This window comes from Aquarana catesbeiana, linkage group LG01 (assembly GCF_042186555.1).
Source record: "Aquarana catesbeiana isolate 2022-GZ linkage group LG01, ASM4218655v1, whole genome shotgun sequence".
Lineage (NCBI taxonomy): Eukaryota > Metazoa > Chordata > Amphibia > Anura > Ranidae > Aquarana > Aquarana catesbeiana.
This window is the reverse complement of record NC_133324.1, coordinates 765,739,937-765,762,143: the sequence shown is the minus strand read 5'-3', so window position 1 is coordinate 765,762,143 and position 22,207 is coordinate 765,739,937. Positions and strand designations below refer to the sequence as shown.

The window sequence follows — 22,207 nt, the reverse complement described above, 5'->3', positions numbered from 1 at the left end:
AAAAAATAAATAAAATTTTCAAGCAAATTATACTGTAAAAATAATGTATAACTATAAATTAACTATGAAACATAAAAAAAATAAAAAATAAATAAAAATCACATTTTCTAACAATTTCTATTTAAAAACAGCAGGTTTTAGACACAAAAACACTATTGCAAATATATGTGGAGGCCACACTGCCTCCTCGACTCTAATGTTTCAGCGTACCCATGTTGGAGCATATATAGCAATGGATAATATATTCTAAGGGCAGGTATATCATCATTTATCCATTGCTATATATGCTCCAAGGGGAGAATAAAATCTCAGTTTATGAGTTCTAACTCCCTGTATTCCCTGCATGCTTTTCAGATTCCACTTTTGCTGTTTACTTTCCATTTCTAAAAGACATATCCCATGGTACCTTGCTGCCTGCAAGCAGCGATTCCTGAAACTCCTCTCAGCACTTGTGTAGTTCAGAAAGCAGGCTCTGTGAAATGTGTGACACAGCAGTGCCTACTCACAGGGCATAGTTGTTACATGTCACAGAACTCAAGGAAATGGGGGTTGATTTACTAAAGGAACACACACTTTGCACTACAAGTGCACTTAGAAGTGCAGTCACTGTAGATCTGAGGGGGACATACAAGGAAAATAAAAAACAGCATTTTTTGCTTGCACATGATTGGATGATAGAAATCACCAGTTTCCTCTCATATCTACAGCGAGTACACTTGCAGTGCAAAGTGGATTTGCCTTTAGTAATCCAACCCCAAATTGTATAGGGCTCTTCACAAAGCTTACAAACTAAGATTGTACAGATTAATAGGAGTAGGCTAGAATTAATTGAGCTACAATGTGGAAGTGACCATAGATATGCTTTAAACATGTAAATGATTTTATATTACTACTGGGAGAGTCAACGATTTGAGCTGGTCAAAGCCCCACTTTCTTATACAGTGCTGTTAGTCAAAAAAGTACTTCATGCTAATCCACTTAAAAAGCTGCAAACACCAAAAATTATTAAGTCATCCAAAAAAAAAAACTCTATATACAAAAAGTGTCACGCAATTAAAAAAAAAAAAAAAAAAAAAAAAAAAAAACACACCACATACGCCTTACCACAATTAATCACTATAAAGTGCAAATGATTATATATAAAATTCACAAACCACAAGGGAAGATGCATCACTATCAACCCCAAAAAACATTAAACCTTTAACAATCCCATGTTATTGTACGCACCATGCACTTTATTGCAAATTAAGTTATTTGAGACTTTATACAATCATTTTAAAGTGAATAACTGATGTGAGGTTTAAAGTTTTTTGGGTTAATAGTGTCACCCTTTTCACACAGACACACACATTTGTGGTTTGAGTTTTATTATACAATCATTTACACATTGCACTTCATAGTGATTAATTTCAGTAAGGTTTAATGTTTTAGTAGTTTATTAAATAGCATGACACTTTCGCATAAACATTTTTAACATGCTCATATAAGCAGAATGAGTGAGCAGATTTTTAAACACTACTGCCTACGCAGTTGATATTATGGAAAGCGTACAGTGCTGTACACATTATCAAAACAAAAAGCATTAGAGCCACTTTGCTTCAAAATTGACGCCTCATGTCGAGTTTGAAAGGAGTTGAAATTCTTCCATTCAAATCTATGGTAATGTGCTGCAACATTACAATTAATAGGAGTTTGTGGTGCGACTTTACATGCCAAAAAATGCATGTTGACAGCGGTGCAAACATGCAAAAGGCGGTTTAACACTCATTAAACGCTTATGAAATGCACCCATTAACATGCTTTAACACTATAGGCGCATTTGATAAGCATTAGTATTTAGAGCCAGTGTGAACAAGCCCTAAGAGCCCTTTCACACTGATCTGCGGGCAGCGTTAGCGGTAAAGCACTTTACCATCCTTTTAGCAATGCTTTTTGGCCTCTAGCAGGGAGCTTTTAACCCCCGCTAGCGGCCAAAGGGTTAAATGCGCCTGTGAAGCGCCACTGCAGAAGTGCTTTGGCAGCGGTGCCCATTCATTTCAATGGTAGAGGAGTGGTGTATACACCGCTCCAAAGATGCTGCTTACAGAACTTTAACATCCTGCCAGCGCATTGCCCAGTGTGAAAGCACTCGGGCTTTCACATTGGGGTGGCAGGGGAGGCGTTTTTTCAGGCGTTATTTTTAGCCCTTTAGCACCTGAAAAACGCCTCAGTGTGAATGGGGGGCCAAGTCTGAACTGACACAAGCATGCCACCTTCTGGCAGCAGTGGCAATTATTCATAAGCTGTATTTAATATCTACCCGAGAAAAAAAAAAATATTTTTTTTTTTTAGTTTGAGCACAAGAAAATTTACACAAATACATTACTCAAAATAAAAGTTTAATAATAAATGGTTCACAGGCATATTTCTCATGATTAACACATTGTTGTGCCTGATGAGCTATCACCTGTACTGTTAGATGGCTTGGCCTGTTCTGTCTCTTCTGCATCAGAGTTTGCATCATAAAATTCTTCACAACTGCTAGAATGTGTAGCATGGTCCTCAGAGACTGCAAAAAAAAAAAGGAAAAAAATGTTCTTGTTCTCTAAACCACAACCAGACATTACAAAACTATTGTAAAAAACAACCACACAAGAAAAACTTACATGACTTATCTTTTTTTCCTTGTGCTTTACACTCCTGCTGGCTGAATGGATTGTAAAACGGATCTGTAACTTTGGTTTCAAAAGGGTCCATTTTATTGCTAAAAATGAAAAAAGGCTTGCTTTCAAATGGTTCAGCATTTGCGGTGGTCTGTAAAAATGATGCAGTCTTTGGCTTTTTCCATGACTTTGCACTTTTGCTGGGCTTTGTTAAATCTGTGGCGTCGGACTTGCCCAAACAAAAGCTTGGAACAACCTTCAGAACTTCAGTCTCTTTCTGAACCTTACTATCAAGGGACAGGTCACTGGCTGCTCCTTTCAAGGAACAGCTTACAAGATCTTTGGCCCTAACTGCTGCATAGGTTGGGAATTTAAATACAGCTTTGTTTAGACTATCATTTTGAGGCTCCTGTGCAATCTCCATTTTTGATTCAGCCTTGTCAATGCTTTCTTGGGTATTTTTACTAGTGGAACAGGCCCCAGAAAAATCTGATCTTCTAATTTTCGCACTTAATCTAGTTGCTTCGCCTATTCTCAAGTTAGGACTGTCTTTAGCATTAGACAAAGTCTGTACTTTTCCTTCAGGCAAAGAAACCCCAGTACTTTCCTGTACGACCGAGTCTTCATAATATTTCATCCGAAGTTCCTACCGGAGAAAACAAGGCTTCAGAGCAATGACTCTTAACATTTATATAAACAAAATATTTTTTTTTTTTTTTAACATTCATGGCAGATCTTCATAAATCACCTAAATCCCTAAGGCTTCATGTACACTTGGCCGTGATGTACCGCAGTCGTAGGAAAATGCAAAACACGATTTTGCTGCACTTTGCAGTTTCCCTCGGCCAGCGGTCAAAACGTTCCTATACTGAGCGCAATTCATCCATCATAAAAAACAGAGGGGAGGGATCAGTGTACTAAATTATTAAAAGACAGAGAGGTTTTTTTTGTACTCTTAAAAAAAAAAAAAAAAAAAAAAAAAAGAATTTTACAAGTAAAACATTTTCTTAATCATATATTACAGGGCATAGGATCTTGGTCTCAGATGGTTGGGATATCCAAAAGCAGTGCAACTGAGGGGTGGGCAACACAGCAGCAAAAGAAGTCAACAGGCAAACAAGCTGTTGATTAGGCCTACGCTTTCAACTCACACTATAATACATACCATTGTAGGTCCAGTTCACTAGGTAGTTTGTTCGCTTGGTTGCCAGTCAAGTCCTGATGAAAGGAGCGCGTAGACCAAGGAAACGCGTTGGCTACTTCTTGATCTGTACCCCTGACCTTTAATGGGACCTCTTAGCAGTGGCGTGGCACTTAAATTTCAACCTCTCTTACATTACACTACAAGCCAAGGAGACTGTGGAGATCCTCTGGGGTGTAGAAGCCACCTGCCCAGGAACCAGATCATTCACACCAACATTAAAACTTAGGGATAACCATAACAGTAAAATAAACCTTTGGGTCCAGCGCTATCCTTCCACTTTCCTTGAAAACTCAAGAGGGCAGGCCAAAGCACCACATGGCATCAAGCCTGAATATCCTCTCGGAAAAATGAAACAAACGTAATCTGATGAACAGGTGGCAACCTTGGAAATCTGTGAAACGGATGTTAAAGCACAGACAGATGTCACAGGATTGCATTGTAAACACAGCCTTCCATGAAAGTACACTTTAGTAGACCCTGTGTGAATGAGGAAGGAGAAGAGAGACCCTTTGGAAATAAAGAAGGCCTTTGGCCTTAATACAACCTTATCCCTGTGTAACAGTAAGAAGGGCTCTTTAGAGGAAAAGGTTGCTAACTTAAACTGACATTGCAGAGGTAATAGCAACAAAGAAGGCAAACTTATAAGTGAAGGCAGAGGAATCTCGCTGATAGAGTAAAAAGGCAGCTTCTGATGGACTGAGAAGACCGGTTTCAAATCTCAATGTCACAGGGAAAGGCAAAGGGAGCCAAGTGAGTGACACCCTGCAGTCAAGTGAGTGACACCAATGAAGGAGAGGTAAGCGGTCCATGGGCACTCAGGAGCAACCACTGATGCAGACCAAACGGAAGGAAGAACAGATCTGTCCTACAGAAATGGAATTGCCCAGCCTCACGCTGGGAGAAATAACCTTTCAAGTAGACTTGGGGGGGGGGAGTTGATATTCTAGATTTCAAAAGCATGGGGATGACCAAATCCGATAGGCTGCTGTCTCTAGGCACCTGGGCTTCAAATCCATGAGACTGAGAAGCTAGATGGTGGACCAGTACCTGAGACAGAAAATCTGGGCACACGAGGAGGACCCACAGACATTCTGCCAGGAGTCTGAGACTGCCTGAGTACCACATCTTCCTGGATCAGTTTGGTGCAATGGGAATTACCAGAATGCCCTCCATCTTGATCCTGTGTAGTAGACCAGGAGGAGGAAAGGAATAAGTGGTTAGCATTTCTGCCTAGCAGCACTAGGGTCAAATACCAACCAGTGCACTACCGCATCTCCCTGTGCAGGTTTCCTCTCACACTTCAAAAACATGCTGGTAGGGTAATATGTATGTAAAGTGCTGAGTAAATTCATGGAGCTATACAAGTACCTAACAAATAAATAAATAGATCAGGCTGAATTTATCCTGGAAAGTCATCAGGGCATTCACTGTAAAAACTAAAAGATCCCTAGATCTGCTCAGGTTTGAACCTGAGCACCAGGAGGCCTGAGGCCCAAGTCTGGCATCCTCCACCTGTGAGAAAGCTTGAAACACCTCTCAGTGAAGGGACCATTCTCCTAAAGCTAGACGATGGCTGAGGAGATCTGCATAACAAATTTCTCCACCTAGAATGTGCATGGTGATCAAGGCTGGTACAAAAAGTTCTACCAAAGCCGGAATTACTAGAATAAATATCAGGAGACAGGCTTACTTTGTCAATATAGCCACCTTGAACTGAGAGGGTACCTGGGACTTCTCTCCAGCCCGATAGGCTGACATCCGTCGTGAGTACCTTCCAAACCAAATGGAGGAAGGATTTCTCAAATTCCAGCACCAACTTGTGCCTCGCCATGCCAGGGAAAATCTGGTCTTGCTGGGCAGGTGTATGGGACAATCCAGAGACTGCACCCTCTTGTCCCATGCTGCTTGAATTATGAGCTGCAATGGCTTACAGTGATAATGGGCATGTGGAACTGCCCTGAAAAGGACACCATTTGGCCCAAGACAATTACGCAAAGTAGAGGGTCAACTGGCTTCTAGACTGCACAGTCTGAATGTGGGAGAGGAGTGTCTGGGGTTTATCCAAGGAAAAGAAAGAAAAACTTGAACAGAGCCATGTCCAAGGCTAAGCTCAAATACCCCAAGCTATGAGGCAGTTCCAGTGCTGAATTATGGGGATTCATGATCCACTCAGTCCAATGGATGTTGGTTGACATCTGAGGCAGCCGTTTTCTCAGAAGAAGGTTGTCCTGATATCCCACTATGGGGAAGGCCTGAGAGTGAAGCAGAGTAATAGAAGCCAGCACCTTGGTGAAGAACTGAGGTGCAGTGGACCGGCCGAAGTGAAAAGCAATGGTATTGTTGTGTATACCCACATCAAATGCAGGCAGCATTGATGTTCTAGAAATAATGGGGACATATGAGTACTGGTCTTGATGTCCTCGGAGGCCAGGATGTCTTCAGGATGAAGGCAGACGTTAGCAAAGCGGGTGGATTCCATGCACTTAGCATTTTTGCACCTAGCAGAAGTTAAGGACCTTATGCTACTTTTTGCTGTGGGGATAGTGAACAGGTTTGGTAGAAACCTAAAAACCTATAACTCTACTGGGGTAACAACTATGACCTCCCAAGAGAGGAGCTGCACCAGAGCCGAGTAAAGTTCCACTATTACACGACGATGGAGACAGACTAAATTTCCAGCTTGTAGATATCATGCCCTGAACAAAGAATAAAAAATGTCCTTGAAAAATAGTCCAAGGGTGCATCAAAAGGTTTACACTGAAACGGCACAAAATTTGAATAGGAGGCCTGCATTCCTTACAGTGTTTGACAACTGGGTGCTCGTAGTGACAGCAGGCACATGCGCAGTATACTTGCAAGATTGCAATGTATAAATGGTTTGCTGATAAATCAGCACTAGACATCACCGTGAAGAAAACTGCCACATGGAAACATTGCACAAGGCAAAAGGTATGTGGCATAAAGTGGGAAAGAGGGGAGAGATAAACAGAATTAAAAGTATGCACATATAAATTATGGGTGAGGTAACCTGAAAAAGGCAATGATTAAGACCCGTTTTTCATACTGAAGTTTTTCAGGAGCTAAAGGGCTAAAAATAGTGCCTGTAAAGCGCTGAAAAACGCCTCCCCTGCAGCCCCAGTGTGAGAGCCCGAGTGCTTTCACACTGGAGTGGTGCGCTTGCAGGACATTATAAATAGTCCTCCAAGCAGCATCTTTGGAGCGATATACACCGCTCTTCCACCGCCCCTGCCCATTGAAATTCAGCAGTGGTGCTTTTAACCCTTTCTTTGGCCGCTAGCGGGGGTTAAAAGCACCCCGCTAGCGGCCAAAAAGCACTGCTAAAACTATGGTAAAGTGCTGCTAAAACTAGCGACGCTTTACCGCTAACGCACCCGCTGGCAGTGTGAAAGGGCTCTAGAGAGAAAGCTGCATTTTTACAATCTGCTAATGTGAAGACATGTAATCAATTAGCATACTATATACAGGATGATAATGTAATGCAATAATAGCAGAGATACTAAATACAAGCAAATCATAAAGCCTACATGTGCCCATGTAGGTACCGTATAAAAAAATCCTACTAGAATCTGAAAATACAGATGTGGGAACTCTGGCTTGCAATCAGTGGGAAAAAATAAACGAAAACAATGAGAAGGCAGTATTAGGCCCCTTTCCCTCGTGCGGATAACGGGAGGATCAGTTTTTGGACATCCGCTTGCTCAGTGGAGATCACTCCGTTGATCCCCGCTGAGCCGGCAGTTGACTAGTCCGTCTCTGCACACTGCAGAAATGGACCGGTCAGATCTCCGCTTTCCTCTATGGGGGGAAATCGGATGAAAACGAATGTCATCCACTGACATCCGCTATCCTATAGGGATAAATGTATGTCCGTTTTTCATCCAAAAACGGATAGATGAAAAACAGACAGACATACGGTCTGCCTGTGTGAAAGGGGCTTTAAGCAATAAACCACAAATAGTTTATTGGGGTATAAGTTCTTGTCGGTGACTCTGTTCTATGGCCAATTTATTATCACAAAAAGGATGTTTCACCTACATTAGGTACGTGGCTTGCTGAGGGGGCACTCCTAAGAAGGAGAGGACAGCCACCAGTACAGCCTGATGTGATGCAAGCAATTGGCAGCGCATGAGTGAAAAGCGCTGAAGGTAGAGAAAAAAAAAACGCTAGTGTGCCGAAGCCCTGATTGGAAGGGCACAATGTAAACTTGTAAACCTTTAAAAACTGTGGTTCATAGACCCGTAAGTGGCACAAGGATGGGTTTCAGGAGGTCCGTGAGGGTCAGATAAAAAAAAAAACAAAAAAAAAAAACAAAAAAAACAACATTTACTATACAGCCCTACCCATGGTCCCAATAAATGACTTCCCAATGGAAGAAATTAAAACGCACCCTGCTACTGCTTATAGTGCCAATTGCTAAGAGTCTCTTAACTTATTAGCCCACGTTTACCATTTCACTTTGTATTATCGTTCTCTGCACAACCGCCATCTTGTGCCACACCATAATAGCAGTGTGTGACCTGCCTTATGCCTTGGTGAATGCAAGATTTCCCAAGTGATTTTTATCACACTGGTTTTTCTGACTCTGCCTAATAGGTTGTTGAGGCCATAACTTCTGGTAAGCGCATTCTACACTTTCCCTGGTGGTGGATTCCTGCACTTTCATGACACATGAACGTGAATGGAGACAGCATGGACATTTACTAGGACCACTCATGTGTAGTCACATTATGATGCAGTTAAGTCTATGGCCTTTTATATATTTGTTATATTTTATGTGATTGATCAATGGTTGCTCATTCATTTGCACAACAAATGCTAGTAGTCAGATCGCTGGCTTCTCTAATTAACAAGCAGAGTCAATTGACATGATCTTTTAATACACCTTGCACAGTTTGTATGTTTATTGTATTATTCATTAGCACAACACTTATTTATAAGCTTAACCACTTCAGCCCCAGAAGGTTTTACCCCCCTTCCTGACCAGAGCACTTTTTAAAATTTGGCACTGCGCCGCTTTTACTGGGGTCATGCAATGCTGTACCCAAACTAAATTTGCGTCCTTTTTTTCCCCATAAATGGAGCTTTCTTTTGGTGCCATTTGATCACCTCTGTTTTTATTTTTTGCGCTATAAACAAAAATAAAGCAACAATTTTGAAAAAAAAAATATTTTGTACTTTTGGCTATAATAAATATCCCCAAAAATGTTTTTAAAAAAACAAAAAAATTTCTTCATCAGTTTAGGCCAATATATATTCTTTTACATTTTTTTTTTCAAAAAAAAATAAATAAATAAATCACATTAAACGTATATTGATTGCTTTGCGCAATAGTTTTAGCATCTACGGACTATGGGAAAGATTTATGACATTTTATTTTTATACTAGTAATGGCGGTGATCTGCGATTTTTAGAAGTACTGCAACATACAGATCGGACACTTTTGGGACCATTGACATTTATATAGCGATCAGTGCTATAAATATGCACTGAATACTGTAAATATCACTGGTAGGGAAGGGCTTAACACTAGCGGGGGATCAAGGGGTTAAATGTATGTTCCCTTGGTGTGTTCTAACTGTATGAGGATAGGACTGACTAGGGGAGGAGACATATTATTGTTCCTACTTTTACGTTTACACACAAATCCTCGTGCCAGGTCTTGTGCACGCGATCGCGCGTGGCCGGTGGGGATCGTGACCACACGCATCGGGTACCCCGCCATGCAGAGAGTGCACGCGTGCCCTCTGATGGCTCTTAAAGGGAACCCCGTATATATACTTGGGTTTCGCACAGGGGGTGCCATTCTGCCCCTGTAAAATGCAGCTGGCTAAACCATAAGATGAATCAATTCCCACATCTACACATTCAGTGTGTATGTGGAAATCCTCCCCGCTGTGTCATTATATTTTGACCCCTGCCTTCCCACCATCAGAATATACAGATCAGCGCTGCAGTCTATTGTGCAAACTAAAATTTTCCAGATAGATCAACTTCTTATGAAACAAGAATAGCAATTACATATATAGATTGCTTAAGCCACCAAGTAAGCTCACCCAGTAGACATTGGGGATTATTTACTAAGCTAAAAGAGTTCAAAATCAGGCTCACTTCTGCATAGAAACCAATCTGCAGAAGTGAGTCCGATTTTGCACTCTGCAGCTTTAGTAAGTCAACCTCACTGTTTGTAATAATTATAGTAGAATGAGTTATAACTGAAAACATGGTACTTCAAAAAAAAAAAAAAAACGCATTTGACTAAACTTTGGTTATCAAGGTTTCCCGAACTTTATTTTTGCTTCACATATTCAAGAAAACCTAAAAATGTGAGAAATATTGCCAATGACACTGGAAGCTGGAAAATAAAGTACACCACTACATCAGTGATCTTTACTTGCTTCTGGGTCCCATGCTGAGCGGCTGTTCTCCTGCACTGTGAACACGTGTGGTCAGCCGCTGGTCATGGGCAACAGAGAATTCTTTGCATTTTCTGAATGAATGCAAAGCGTTTATATGAGGTGGAGAGGTGAGGTCACACTCTTGTCAGATCAAAGAACGCATTTTATTAATTCAGAAAATAGTGCCCATGCTGATTCACCCGACCTCCTGTATTGACAATACATCAGGCTATCTGCCCAGCACAGGACCCAGAAGCAAGTGGAGATCACTGAAGTAGCAGTGTCTACTTCAATGAATTCCAGCTTTGGGGGGCATGGATATGCCATATACAGAGTTACACTTTTTCCAAGCTGGGTCACTGCTGATGCCTGGAATCAATTCTTTACCCCCTTCCTGACCAGAGCACTTTTTGCAATTCGGCACTGCGTTGTTTAACTGACAATTGCGTGGTCATGCGACGTTGTACCCAAACAAAATTGTGGGAAAAAAAGGACATCAAATAGAGCTTTCTTTTGGTGGCATTTGATCGCCTCTGCGGTTTTTATTTTTTGCGCTATAAACAAAAAAGAGCAACAATTTGGAAAAAAAAAAAAAAAAAAAACGCATTATTTTTTACTTTTTGCTATAATAAATATATATATAAATATATATATATATATATATATATATATATATATATATATATATATATATATATATATATATATATATATATATATATATATATATATATATATATATATAAAAAGGTTTTCCTCAATTTAGGCCAATATGTATTGTTCTACATATTTTTGGTAAAAAAAAAAAAAAAAAATCGCAATGAGTGTATATTGATTGGTTTGCGCAAAAGTTATAGCGTCTACAAAATATGGGATACATTTGAAGCATTTTTATTAATTTTTTATTTTTACTAGTAATGGCGGCGATCTGCGATTTTTACCGTGACTGCGACATTATGGCGGACATATCTGACAATTTTGACACATTTTTGGAACCACTGGCATTAATAAAGCGATCAGTGCGATTAAAAATGCATTGATTACTGTAAAAATGTCACTGGCAGTGAAGGGGTTAACACTAGGGGGCGGTGAAGGGGTTAACTGTTCCCTGGGAGGTGATATTAACCACTTGCCGCCCGCCATATAGCAGAATGACGGCGGCAAAGTGGTTTCAATATCCTGACTGGGCGTCATATGATGTCCGCAGGATATTGAGCCACTGCGCGCCCCCGGTGGCGCGCCCCCGATGGCGCGCATCGCGGCGATCGTTGTTGCGGGGTGTCAATCTGACACCCCGCATCACCGATCTAGGTAAAAAGTCTCTGACGGTGACCCTTTACCACGTGATCAGCCTTGTCCAATCACAGCTGATCACGATGTAAATAGGAAGAGCCGGTGATCGGCTTTTCCTCACTCGCGTCTGGCTGCTCTCCTGACGGGGGGGGGGGGGGTCTGTGCTGATTATCAGCACAGCCCCCCCTCGGATCCTACCCAGGACCACCAAGGAAGCCGCCCAGGACCACCAGGGAAGCCAGCCACACTGGACCACCAGGTATGCCCCCTAGACCCCCAGGGAAATACAACTCAGTGCAAAGGCAGCTGCCAATCAATGCCCAGGCAGCTGCCAATCAGTGCCCACTCCAATGCCTACCACTGCCAGTGCCACCAGGGATGCCTATCAGTGCCGCCTATCAGTGCCCATCAGTGCCACCCAAAAGAACCCATCTTTGCAGCCTTTTAGTGCCCAGTGTCGCCTATCAGTGCCCAGTGCCCACCAGTGCCACCCATGAGTGCTGCCTATCAATGCCCATCAGTGCTGCATATCAGTGCTGCATATCAGTGCCCATCGTCAGTGCCCGCTCATTGGTGCCACCTCATCTGTGCCGCCTTATCAGTGCCCATAAGTGAAAGAGAAAACTTACTTATTTACAACATTTTTAAACAGAAACAAAAGCAAAACTTTTATTTTTTTCAAAATTTTCGTTTTTTTATTTGTTTCGCAAAAAATAAAAACCACAGAGGTGATCAAATACCACCAAAAGAAAGCTCTATTTGTGGGAACAAAATGATAAAAATTTAGTTTGGGTACAGTGTAGCATCACCGCGCAATTGTCATTCAAACTGCGACAGCACTGAAAGCTGAAAATTGGTCTGGGCAGGAAGGTGTCTAAGTGCCCTCTATTGAAGTGGTTAACTGAAGGGGAAGGGGACTAACTAGAGGAAGTGACGGATCATGGTTCCTAGCTAATAGGAACACACGATCTGTCACTCCTGTCAGAACAGAACAGGGAAGTGTGTGTTTACACACACTCGTCCCTGTTCTGTGTCTCCTGGTCACGATCGCTCGTGGCCAGCGGTCACCGCGACCGTCGGCCACGAGCATCGGCACCCCTGCTGCGCAGCGGGCGTGCACCTGCTATCTGGACCCTGCGAGCCAACGTACAGTTATGTGGTTTCGTGCAGGGGAGGTCCAGAAGCGGTTAATGCTGATCTCTATAACACCACTAGAAATAGAGATGTGGTTATCACCAGGACATTCATCCACAGACAAAAATTTAACCAGTGTCAGAAGTTCAGGGTCTTCCTCACTCTACTAAAACTTTTTCTCTGTGCCCTATTGGAGAGATTTCCCATCACAGAAAGTAAGGGGCAGTCAAGAGTTAAAACAAATGTTTTGGCTAGAGTGGGGCTTCAAGGGTAACGCCACAAACAACTTAGTGTAGGGTGAGGGTTCAACTACCCACTTGTTTGACCATTTCACAAAACACAAAACAACTACTTGCTTCCCCGCTACAGCTGTGACTGATAATTTTTTTCTAAACAAACCACCCTGCTAATTATTTATGCGATCACCGATTTCACCTCTGGGCTCTTAACACAGTTAAATTCTGTGCAACATTGTCAATGATTAACCAAGCATGTATTATAAAAAAAATATTGAGAGCAATATTACCTCAAAGCTCAAGTGTTTATACTCTGGCATCTCTGTTATAGATAACAAGCGAATGGCCAATTTTTGTATCTGACCTTGAAGATAACAGAGCTCTTGACTTTGGACAGGCTGTAAAATATGACAGTGAACAGTGTGCCAGATATTCACACATAACTGATCAATTAAGTTATCACACTAGCGGATACTTACAGAATATTTCTCAGCGGGTGTTTGTTCAGGATTCCATATTTTAGTTATGGTTTTAAATGAAATTCCATTAAATTTAGGCTGAGAAACTGTAGGAGAAAAAGTAGGTGTAAGCAACAATTACCTGATTATTTCCTATCCTAGGTCCATAGAACATAAGATATACCCCAGGAGCACTGGAGGACAGGAATTAATACCAAACACATACCAATTCTCTTACTGCATTTGCAATAAAAGTGTAGAAAGGTAGTGATATGCTTTAACAACTAAATAACGAGCAAAACAACTGCTGCTGAATTAATTAGCATGGATACAGCCTTACCTTGTTTCCACTGGTGGATACTGTACCATCAACTGTAATAAACCCATGTAGACTTTATAACCTGTATGAATGAGCGTTCCCACAGCTAACAGGTGGGCCCAGTACTTTTGGCACCCGAAACACGTTGGGAAACTGACAGGGCTGAAGTCTTACCAGAAGATGAGAATACTTAGGGCATGTTTTGTCAAGTTTGCATTGTAATCTGGCTTCACGAATGCAATGAAGGGGCTAAATTACTTAGAAGTGTCAACAAGGACATGGGGTACAATGTCAGGTGTTAGTCTGGCTTCATTAATGCAGCTTAAAGCTACATTGCTATGCATGTTCTACAAGAACATGGGGTAGCATGCAACACTGCATTCACCTTATTTTGGAAACGGTCCTTTTATAAAGTTTTTTGGCCATGTATTACAAACATTTCTTGCAACTAGGACAAGCTGTGACTAGAATGAAAGGGGTTGTAAACCCCCCCCCCCCCTTTTACTTACCTGACGCCGATGATTCCAGCGACGGGGACGAGTACAGCAGCTCCAGCCACTGTCTTGGGTCCTCATTGGATAGATTGATAGCAGCAGAAACCATTGACTCCCGCTGCTGTCAATCAAATCCAGTGACACGGGAGCCCGCTGTCTGTTAATGGATGCAGCAGCAGGACTCCGGAGCATGCCCCCATGGAATGCGGCTCTACGTGGGGGCACTCGAGAAGACGAGGAACCAGGAGCGCCGCTGAGGGAACCCAGAAGAGGAGGATTGGGGCCACTCTGTGCAAAACCCCTGCACAAAGGTGGTAAGGGTGACGACATGTTGCTTTTTTTTTTTTTTTTTTTTTTAACAACAAACACCTTTACAACCCCTTTAAGGAGGAGACTGCTAAGCACATATCAGAATCACACTGTCAGAACACACTTACATTCTTCTCACAGCAGCTACAAGCAGTTTGGCTCAGTCATCTTGTAGTAGTGGATATCGCAGCCATGAAAATAAATCCTTCCCCCCACAATCACAATCTAAGTTATTATCACTATAATGCAGATACACATTAGAACCAAATTCATATCTATCTCTATATATATAAAAAAAAAGGAGGAGGAGGACAGGAGGTACTGCAGGACGTGCTGACCATTAGAAGTGCATGCTGTAATATTCACTGCTGAAATAGCGTCCAGAACTGCCTTGAGATCCACAATAATAGGCTTTGGATTTACTATATCTTGATCATGGGAGGCGGTAAGTTCCATCAGGTCAAGGTTGGAGGTCATTCTGTGAAGAAAATAAATGTCACATATATTCAGGTGATTTTGTCGATTCATTAAAAAGCCTGCTTGAGGAGAGAAAACGCGAATCTCAGAGAAAACTGATATGGTGTTGGGCTTCATAATAAATTCCCTTTAAACTGGGAGACTAGGTTTCTTTGCCATGCTTCCTGCCCTGCCTAACACCCTAAAAAGCTTTAGGCTATATAGTGGGTGAAAGTTAAGAATCCTTGGTCAGGTTCTTAAAGCTTTTTAGGACCCTGCTGGGGAAATTTGATAACATTTCCTGTGTGGGAACTGCAACAAGAATGAGCACAGTCTATGAAACTGACCTTTATGGCAATAAAACATTTTCAATACAGAGTAGTTAGAACCTCCATCAAGTTTTTTTATTGCCATGTTCCTATTGGGGAGAATCTCATCACCTCTCCAACAACAGGGACAGCGCAGCAATAACTACTCAAAAGATGTAACACTTTACCTCTATATTCAACTCACAGGGTAAAGATGAAAACAAAACACCACACACACATACTTAAAGTGGTTGTAAACCTATGTTTTTTTTTAACAGCAAACTTGTTATACTTACCTGTGCTCTGCAATGGTTTTGGATACTCTTCTCAGGTCCTCCGCTAACACTCCTGGCTCCTCCCCCCTGCCTCCATAGCATGTAGCTTTCTATGGGGGCACTTGTGCAAGCACGATCCTGAGCCACGCTCTGATTTTATTGCCACACAGTGTCTTGGCCCCACCCCGACACTCTCTGCTAACTGGCTGTGATTAACAGCAGCAAAGCCAAAGGCTCCTGCTGCTGCCTCTCTTTACAGTGGGGGGAGAGAGCTGAAAGAGCCACTGCTCTTGTCCACAGTGCCAGATTGAGATCGGCTCAGGTAAGTAAAAGGGGGCGGGGCACGCTGCATACAGAAGGTTTTTGTTACTGTTATGCAAAGAATGCATTAAAGTTAAAAAAAAGTCTGCCTTCAGAACCATTTTTAAAGTAAACTTTCACTAAGATATAGATTGCAATTCTGATCACCTAAAATGCTAGTTACCTTGCTGCGTCTGGCTTTACTGATTTCAAAACAAAATGCATGCAGCAAGTGAAGTTCCAAACTACAGACGTATATACCAGTTCAGTGTCAGCAACTTGGAAAGCATGCAGTCTTTGCATTGATGTAACAGCCAAGCAGGAGAGTTAATCAATGACAAAATTACATATTTTTCATTATAGGTTTCTTTCAAATCATAGCCATCTGTCTTACTAAAACACAAGTAAATACTACAAAAGATTAGAACACTTTACTGCAACAATAAGTTATACAGACCTTTTATTTAGACTGCAAGCCATCTGAAAAAGAAAGAAAGTTTGCAATGTAATAGAAGCATTGTTTAAAGAACAGCAAAGATTGAACATAAAGGCCCTTGGATCCAACACATCTGCAAAGTCTGACAATGGTGGTACACCCACAACTTTAAAAATAGACAATGGAGGGCAGTATGAAGTAATCCTGAGTGTTCAATGTAATGTGCTAATGGGAAATTTTTCAATTAAAAACTAAACAAAACCTTCTTATCATTTTCAGCCAAGGAAGCTGCCATCTTGGCCTTTATTTGATCTTCAACTGCCATGGTGCTGGACATGTGATCAGTTATGACACCAGCCATGGGATAGTTTGACAGTTTGGTTGATAGTACAACCAATGTGACAGTTACATTCTCGGCACAAGTCAGGAATGGAACTTTTTTTTTTTAACTGTGTTAAATCAGTTTTGCTGTAAAATAGAGACACTCTTGAATTAGGTACCTGAACAAAACAATTTGAGTTTGATCTGATATTTTTTCTTCTTAAGGCCCCTTTCACAAGGGGCTGTCCGTTTTGAAACTCTGCTTGCTCAGCATGGATCGATCCGCTGATCCGACGGATGACAGCCCGTCTCTGCTCACTGTGCAGGGACGGACCTGTCAGAGCCCCGCTCTCCTCTATGGGGGATCGGATGAAAATGGACCGCCTGTCCGTTTTCATCCGATCGAAGGATGGAAAATAGGGTTTCCATCCATCTGGATTTAGCGGATCGGAGCGGATGTCAGCAGCATGTCCCTGCTGACATCCGTTGCTCCACCGAGGTACATGAAGCATCCGTTCAGGTCCGCCTGAAAAACTGACAGGCGGACCTGAACGGTCCCGCATGTGTGAAAGAGTCCCAAAGCAGAACTTTACCCATAACAACTTGATAATAAATTATGTTCTTCAGCAAGGAACATACATTCCACATTAATAATGATGCTGCCAAAATGAGGGTGTGCTGTAAATTGCCTCCAGCATTGCTCGCGTTTCTTCTTGCTGGAGGCTGTCATTTTGCTGAAGCCCAGAGCCCTGAACAGCAGTAAACCATTAACCACTTCAGCCCTGGAAGAATTTACCCCCTTAATGATCAGGCCATTTCCTGCAATACGGCACTGTGTCACTTTAACTGACAATTCCGAGGTCGTGCTGTACCCAAACAAAATTTTTTATCCCACAAACAGAGCGGAATTTGGTGGAATTTGATCACCTCTGCGGTTTTTATCTTTTGCGCTATAAACAAAAAAAGACCAACAATTTAGAAAATCATTATATATATATATATATATATATATATATATATATATATATATATATATATATATATATATACATATATATATACACACATACATATATACATACATATATATATATATATATATATATACACATACATACATACATACATATACACACTTTATTATTGATTGGTTTGCGCAAAGGTTATAGCATCTACACAATAGGGGATATATTTATGGCATTTTTATAATTATTGGAGGTGATCAGCGATTTTTAGCAGGACTGCGACATTGCGGCGGACAGAGATTATATCTCTCTCTCTCTCTCTCTCTCTACAGTAATCCTGTGAAAAAACATATCAACACTTTGCATATAGTGCATTATGTTAGTTGAGGTTGTGCCAGAGCTCCAAATAAGAGCTGCAGACAGTGCTTTATTTTTAGTCATGCAAGGTTCTGTAATAGGAAATAGGATTTTCTTCTTTATTACAATTTTATATTATTATTTACTAAATAGAAACACTGTGAAAAATGCATTGTTTTACTATTTTAAAACACAACTTGTTTGAACTGTTAGTATCACCACATCAATTTAAAACAAAATAGGTTATGGTTTTTATCCTGCAAGGACCCTAAATATGGGTCTATTTACAAATGCGTAACTCATGTAAAGGCGGTTAGTATGTCCACTGTAGTTTTTAAAATGAATGCCATTTCTCATACCATGTCTATATACGATGGTCTTAGCTAACATGAACATAAAGTGACTATAAAGGTTTTTTTTTATTAAACATGTTATACTTACTTGCTCTGTGCAATTATTTTGCAGACGACCTAAATCCTCTTCTGGGGTCCCTTGCAAGCACCTTCGGCTCCTCCTCCATTCTGAGCTTGTGCGGGCTCGATCCTGAGCCTGACTGCGTGCGTCTATTGACACACACAGCGCATCTCAGCCCTGTCCCCTGCTCTCTGCTCAGGGGATTTGACTAACAGGAGCCAATGGCTCCTGCTGCTCTCAGCCAAGCCTGTGAGATAGGGGAGAGGACAGAAAAGCTGCTGCAGCTGGGACAGCCCTGGCTGACATCGGGCTCAGGTAAGTGTTTAAGGCGGGGGACTGGGAGGAGCTACTAAGCTTTTTTTTTGGGGGGGGGGGGGGGGGGGGAGGTAACAAAGGACCCTTTTCCTTTAAAGCATGAAAAACAGCACAATGTTTGTGCTGTGTAATTTGGCCCCTTCCATCACCTAAAACACCTGGCTGATCCTGACAGTTTCTGCTCTCCCTTCTGTAAACTGACCACAGTTAATCATGGCTGCTGAGACCTCCTTTCTGCCATTGGCTTCACTAGGGTTGGTGTCACCTGGTGCGGTAAAATATGTTGTCACCCAGCAAGTGCATATAGATGTGTGTGTCAGTTCTCAGCTGAAATGTTCGCGTTTCCATTTTGTGGGGAATTCCACCCAAGAACAATATACAGGCAGTTGTTTTGGAATTAAAAGGTGAAGTCCAGCTTGAGCTTGTTTGGCTGGGCTTCTCCTATGGGTCACAGGAGAGCAATTCGTTTTGCACTCCTGTGACCCGTTTTCAGCAGAGACCGGTCTGAAGTCTCTGCTAATGTCACAGAAATCAGTCCAGGCACTGCGTCAGACAACGTCTGGATCCGCCAGGTGCCTGGACTGATTACCCGTCTCAGCCACTCAGCTCCCCGCTAAGAGGCTGAGACAGCCGCTCCCCGCCCATTCATAGCTCAGCGCTCCAGCGAGCGCGGGGGGTGGGGGGGTGTGCAGAGCAGAGAGCTGCTGCCTGTCAGCTCGGGGAGCTGTGAGAACCAAGCCATTGGCGATGTTCGATTGCTCGGTTCTCAGTGCAGAGGTGCCGGGGGACAGATGAAGCAATGGCCCCATGCTGGATCCACCTAGGTAAGTATAATGGGAAAAAGAAAAAAAAAAAAAAAAAAAAAAGGGGAAAAAAATACTTCTCTTTTAAAAGTAAAAAAATAGAGTGATGTTGGGGAAGCATTTGCATTTTAACTCAGTTGTACTTGTTATATAATATTACCTGAAGAAAGCATTTTGGTTCAGATTCATCCACAAGGCTTTCACAATCCTTCAGAAGACTTTCAACTGTGACTTTCTGATGAGCCATTGCTGTCTCGCGTACTTCACGCCGTTTTATAGCAGCATTTTGTTGCTGTTTGATAAACTCCAAACACTGTTTTTTCTTTAAATCCAGAGCCTTATATGCTTCATCAAATGCTAAGCTAACCACGTCAATGTTCTTCTTTAGCGTATCCTAGATATGAGCAAACAGAAAACACTTTAAAGTTTCCAAGGGCAGTCACAGTAAAAAACGCAGGGCTATAAAATATTCAACCACTTCAATACAGGGCATTTTCACCCCCTTCCTCCCCAGACCAATTTTTAGTTTTCAGCACTGTCGCACTTTGAATGACAATTGCGCAGTCGTGCAATGTTGTATCCAAACAAAATGGATGTCCTTTTTTTCCCACAAATAGAGCTTTCTTATGGTGGTATTTGATCACCTCTGCAGTTTTAATTTTTTGCACTATAAACAAAAGAAGAGCGACAATTTTGGAAAAAAATCGCAATAAGCGAATATTGATTGGTTTGGGCAAAAGTTATAGTGTCTACAAAATCCGGGATAGATTTATGCCATTTTTTTTTTTTACTAGTAATGATGGCGATCTGCAATTTTTTTCGTGACTGACATATCAGACACTTTTGACACCATAAGCATTTATACAGCGATCAGTGCTATAAAATTGCACTGATTACTGTGTAAATGTGACTGGCAGGGAAGGGGTTAACACTAGGGGGGATTGAGAGGTTAATTAGGTTTCCTAGGGAGTGATTCTAACTGTAGGGGGGAGGGGACTCACAAGGGGAGGAGACCGATTGGTGTTCCTCTGTACTGGGAACACACCATCGGTCTCCTCTCACCTGACAGGACGTGGATCTGTGTGTTTACACACACAGATCCACAGTCCTGCTCGGTTAACGGCAATCGTGGGTACCCGGCGGACATCGCGGCCGTGGGGAATGCGCACCGGGTCCCGAGCAACGCGGCGGGCGGGCGCGCGCCCCCTAGACGGCCGGGTAACCCAGGACGTCGTATGACGCCCACCCAGGATGGGAGATCCCTCCTGCGGCCGTCATATTACTATGGGCGGGTAGGGAAGTGGTTAATGTGCCCTGCAGATAACTAAATCTGCATTTAGGCCTTATTCACATGGCATAACTATCCTAACACCTATGTGAAGGGCGTTTTTACTGCGATTTTGCACAGGTCAATGTAAAAAGCAGAAAAAAAGGCCTGTAATCTGCCCCAAAGAAGCTCATGTTCTTTTTTGAGCTTAAGACGTTTTTCAGGCATTTTGCTTCAGGTGACAAAATGCTCAGATGTGAACAGGTGCCATTGAAATGAATGGGATTTTGCTTGTTGGGTGTTTTACGAGCTGAAAACGCTCAGATGTGGAAAGAGAGAAAAAGAAAGAAAAGGAATAAAGAGAAAAAGAAAAGGAAAGGAAAAGAAAAGAAAAGAAAGGAAAAGAAAAGGAAAAGAAAAGGAAAAGAAAAGGAAAAGAAAAAGAAAAGAAAAAGAAAAGAAAAAGAAAAGAAAAAGAAAAGAAAAAGAAAAGAAAAAGAAAAGAAAAAGAAAAGAAAAAGAAAAGAAAAAGAAAAGGAAAAGGAAAAGAAAAGAAAAGAAAAGAAAAGAAAAGAAAAGAAAAGAAAAGAAAAGAAAAGAAAAGAAAAGAAAAAGGAAAAGGAAAAGGAAAAGGAAAAGGAAAAGGAAAAGGAAAAGGAAAAGGAAAAGAAAAAGAAAAAGAAAAAGAAAGATTTCCTGAATGTCAACACTAGCCTGTTCTGTGTGTATGCACTATTAAACCGGTATATGACTGCAATGCAATCTTTGGGGAAATTTTTAAAAATATGCCTAATCCACAAATCAAAAGCAGACATGAGGCATCTTATCTGTGCCGATATAGGCCAGTAGCTTAATTTTTTTAGAATATCAACGCCCGTAAAAGAGGACTATACAGAACCCACACAAATATAGCACCAAATACTGTATGTGTCAAGCTTACCTTTTTTGCGAGTGTCATGTCCACTGAAGGGCAAAGGAGGCAAAAATAAAAGTATACAAAATTGGCACGTTTCAAAACGCAAAGTATAAGTGGAACATAAAACTGTGGAACTGCGAAATGTAAAAACTACATTTATAAGCATGTAAGGCTGGCCATTCATTATACAATTTTCTTGTACAATTTTACTTTAGATTTACTAAAACCGTATAATATGAGATCAAACCTAAACACTTTAAATTTGTATAAAATCAGGCGGGGCCCTTGTACTACAAAGTTGAAGGTAAATCAAAAAGGAAAAAAAAAAAAAAAAATTGTATAATGTATGGCCAGCTTTACAATCTACAGCAACCAGAACAGCTTCCAGCTGTTCAGGGTGGATATAAATCAACGATAAAAAAATTTAAAAAAAAAAAAAAAAAATGTATTTAAAAATCGATTTTTTTTTTTTTAAATGTATTTTAATAAAATGCGTTTGGAGTAAAAATCTATCAAAAAGATAGTTTTCTATTGAAGATACATTAATAATTTAATTTAGCACGAAATGG

The 22,207-nt window shown here is 41.4% G+C and overlaps 1 protein-coding gene across 3 annotated transcripts in view; it reads right to left on the bottom strand.

Moving 5' to 3' along the window:
* The window catches only part of LOC141113193 (uncharacterized), a 44,470-nt gene that overhangs the window by 260 nt on the left and 22,003 nt on the right, over window positions 1–22,207 (bottom strand). For 2 of the 3 annotated variants that reach the window (XM_073606144.1, XM_073606164.1), the window contains exons 3-9: window positions 19,616–19,849; window positions 16,302–16,324; window positions 14,844–14,983; window positions 13,405–13,490; window positions 13,216–13,323; window positions 2,646–3,288; window positions 2,447–2,548 (exon numbers count right to left, since the gene is read on the bottom strand). In XM_073606144.1, the coding sequence (XP_073462245.1) occupies window positions 2,447–2,548; window positions 2,646–3,288; window positions 13,216–13,323; window positions 13,405–13,490; window positions 14,844–14,983; window positions 16,302–16,324; window positions 19,616–19,849 (1,336 nt within the window). The remainder of the gene's footprint in view (window positions 1–2,446; window positions 2,549–2,645; window positions 3,289–13,215; window positions 13,324–13,404; window positions 13,491–14,843; window positions 14,984–16,301; window positions 16,325–19,615; window positions 19,850–22,207) is intronic. The other variant, XM_073606155.1, reaches the window with a different exon arrangement.